Here is a 3,676-nt window from a genome sequence, read left to right on the forward strand (position 1 = left end):
TCTACTTCACAAGCGTCAGATTCACATTGGGATTTGGAAAGATGCAGTGTTTTGCTTTTTTGGTAAGTATACGTAACACTAAGAAGAGCATGTCGATATGATAATTTTTCGTCTTTTGAAATAATTACAGTGTAGCAAGATGGTGGAATAAACAGAATACTACTAGTATTTTTCTGGTTAGATAGTTTTTATTAGTACAACAATTGTTTATTATATATTTCTTTGGGGAAGGGGAGGGTAAAAAGTGCCTAATAGTATGTTACATTGTACTTTAACTTGTAAATTTTATGTTTATTTATTTGCCATTGAAATATCCTATTTACACATTTTTTTTTAGATTTTTTATAAAACCATACTAAGTAGTGAAGAAGAAAATTTTTGTCGTTATCGTGAAGTTTGTATTTATTATCACTGGCCCCTGTTCTATTTTTGTAGGCATTGGTGGTTGTTGCCCTTGTTCTGGTGGGTCAAACCGACGCTTGGTGGCTGGTCGGGAGGAATGGAAACAACAACCAATGCCCCAGTAGAGGTACACGGTATAGATGTTCGAGTAAAAAAAAAAACTATTTCGTCTAATCATCGGTTTTATCTTGAATAATTTCTATATTTGAATTTCAATCTTTGACATTGTAGCATTTTTAGTAAAAATCTAGAATTCCAGTAATACAGAGTAGTTTTCTTAATTAGTGGTCTCAAAACGAAATTGTACCAAATCGGTGCGTATTTTTATACCATAATTCAGTGGTTGTCATAGTTCGGGGATAGAATACAACAACACTGAAAAATATTATTATAGTCAAATGCAATCACAATAGTAAAAAACAACCATAAATTATTTTAGACCCCAGTTAATGTTAATGTTGCAAACTTAATTTTGCGAATAATACAAAACACAAAAGTGTACAAAATACTTTTTTCTTGCTAAATTCACGGTTTTTGGGTTTTATTTATTTGCCATCATAACTTTTTTTTCTATAATAAGAAACGGCCACTCCTTATTACTTCGGCACGACGGACCTATCCTGTATGCACAGAAATATAAGGGGAAAGCGATCTGCGCCATCTAGAGGTACCCTGGAGTGGGTGCATCGATTCATCTTCTACAAAGGGTACTACTTCGAGTTCTTCGGTAAGTATAACACTGTCGCTGAAAAGGACGGAAAAGCATATCTCCTAGTCATTTCAGAAGCCAGAGTTGCTGTCATGCAAGCAGAAACCATTCTTATTTTGGGACACTTTATACAAGTGAATAAAAAAATGACAAACTACCGTAAAATTTTGGTGTCCAAAAGGCTAATATCTCGTATGCTAGGCAGATCTACGAAATCAAGTGTTTATCAAAATAAATAAATAAATATGTAAAGAACTCGTATGGCTTAAGCAATTGCTCATGAATAAACGCATCTTCAAAGCTTTGCCTTTTCCAAGTTCAACTGATACTACAAAAATTAATGAAACCACTGTTCCATTAATATTTCGAAGTGGTTTCATAGTTCCAGTAACTTCTATACTACTATATTAAAATAATAGACTCGAATTATTGGGCTTTAATACGGAGAAATCGGAAAAGTATTGTATTTCGTTTTATATATTTTAAACATCATTGGAACTTGAAGATTACCAATTTTATTTTATTTTTTCTTAATCAAGCTTCGCTAATTAATTATCAACAAAAATTTCTTTAAAAAATCCGGAAATGATCTGGATTTTTTGGATTTTACAATTATGCGCATGCGCATTACATTCTCGCTAAATCACGGGAGGCTCTTTAAGTTTCCACAACATTACATTTGCATGGATGAACTTAAAAACGATATTACAAATACGTGTAAATTTTGTCATTTTGTCATTTATTTTGTTCATCAAAGGAAATACGGGGGATTACTCTAACTCAGTGCGTTTAATATGAAAAATCCTGAGAGTTCCGAATGTCATCATGGTGTGTAAAAAACGTTGGTAAAAATGTTGAATTGTTCATTAATATGAATTAAATTTTTAGATGAAAGGTATTTACAGCCTCAAAATGGTTTTTTATAAACAATTTAACTGTTACTTTCAATGCATTAATTTACTCTAAAATCGTTTCGGAGCGATTCTGCAATTTTTTGCTACATTACGGGTATATGGGAGGCATTTTAACTGTGGTGAAGGCCTTTCCCGAGACACAGTTAGATAATTCTAACTAAGCAGAGTGTAGTAAAATTAATAGCATTATTGGAGGCTTAAAGCTTGGTTGTGTAAATGTCAACAATACGGTGTGTCGATGTATCTATTTCGTAAATATCCGATTTCACATGCAATGTCGACACGTGCTCACACACGGGTCAAAGTCTAGTATTTTTTAAAGTATTTTATATTGATATCTCGAATCTTTGAATATCTCGATTCTTGGTCTAATGGCGTTCGTTGTCTTGATTGTACAGTAACTACAAAACGCTTGAACAGCTACACACATAAAATGTGACTGAATTTGAATTGAAATATTTCCATAAAATTAATTCGATGTTATATATGCAAAATATCAACAAAACATTTTGTACGAATGATATTAACGCTGTTTTTTCAAAATGTTCATAGACAACTCGAAGGCGTACATCTCAACACAGCGTCAATTCGCAAACGTCTGTCCCGGGGGTCCGGAATCCTCTCCCGCCGGATACAGTGAGCTAGATATCGACTGCATCAAGGGGTGTGCCAGGAACTATCGGTGTCACTTCGGAAGCTACAGTCTCCTGGGCAACAACTGCCACCACTTTACCAATGAAATCTCCCGGGTCCTCTGTACTAGTGGACAGAGTTGTCCCGCCTGGTGCCTCGATGACTGTAACCACGCGGTGGAGAGAAATTAACTTACGGTCTATAATGATAACACGGGATGAGAGCATGCGATTATCAAATCATCATTTTTCTGACTCGTGGTTAAGTCAATTTTGAGAATAAAATTAAGTATTAATAATATTGATGTTCTCATGCGACGACCACCCTCCCCCCTCGGAAGAATTCCCATAGTACGAAAATTACGAAAATAGGTAGCGCATTGCTTTTGTCACTCACGAAATAATATTCTCCCTCTTTGTTAATGACTGTGAACTACATTTGATTTGTACATCTTCAGAATTAAATTTTCTTAATAATGCTGCTGACGGTCACAGAAAACTACTTGGCCCTTGTGATATACTTCACTTACATAAGTACTTGACAGAGACACACTTTTTCACGAGGAAGTTCTTATCGAAATCTGATACACAAAAACAGACCTATCTAAGGATTATTGGTATTTGTTTTTATGACTACTTGGTGTTTTTTTTTTCACAAACACAAAACTGTTTTCCCCAAGCTTTGCTAAATTGTGGCTGCGAAACATTTGGTTTTTTTTTGTAAGGTTCAAATTTTCTTGCAATGAGTGGCCATACTGACCTTTTATCTTGTCCAAATTTAAACAGTTATAGGAAATAGGGAGAGGGAGTCGCTGGTTTGAGCCCCATTGTGATCACTTGTGTTCTATATACACGGGCCTTCATTCTTCATTAAATTTGCTTGTTAAGTGTTCCGTTGAAGATATTTCATTTTTCCATTTTCCAAAGTATAGTTCAATTTAAAAAAAATCAGGACACCTCATATGAATTTTCTGTACATAAAACCAAAGCCATTGTACATGAAATATAAAGAAAAACTC

General features: G+C 34.4%; 1 protein-coding gene across 2 annotated transcripts; it reads left to right on the plus strand.

The window, feature by feature from the left end:
- LOC128181767 (uncharacterized) lies at window positions 1–2,964 on the plus strand. 2 transcript variants are annotated; one of them, XM_052850284.1, is made up of 4 exons: window positions 1–62; window positions 436–529; window positions 983–1,129; window positions 2,578–2,964. In XM_052850284.1, the coding sequence occupies exons 1-4, from the start codon at window positions 42–44 to the stop codon at window positions 2,847–2,849; spliced, it is 534 nt and encodes a 177-aa protein (XP_052706244.1). In that variant the 5' UTR covers window positions 1–41; the 3' UTR covers window positions 2,850–2,964. The 2 variants fall into 2 exon arrangements, with proteins under 2 accessions (XP_052706244.1, XP_052706245.1); XM_052850285.1 differs by having other exon boundaries at window positions 10–48; window positions 435–536; window positions 2,578–2,963.
- The last annotated feature ends 712 nt before the right edge of the window (window positions 2,965–3,676 follow it).

The sequence above is a fragment of the Crassostrea angulata genome, chromosome 4, assembly GCF_025612915.1.
Source record: "Crassostrea angulata isolate pt1a10 chromosome 4, ASM2561291v2, whole genome shotgun sequence".
In the NCBI taxonomy this organism is placed as follows: domain Eukaryota; kingdom Metazoa; phylum Mollusca; class Bivalvia; order Ostreida; family Ostreidae; genus Magallana; species Magallana angulata.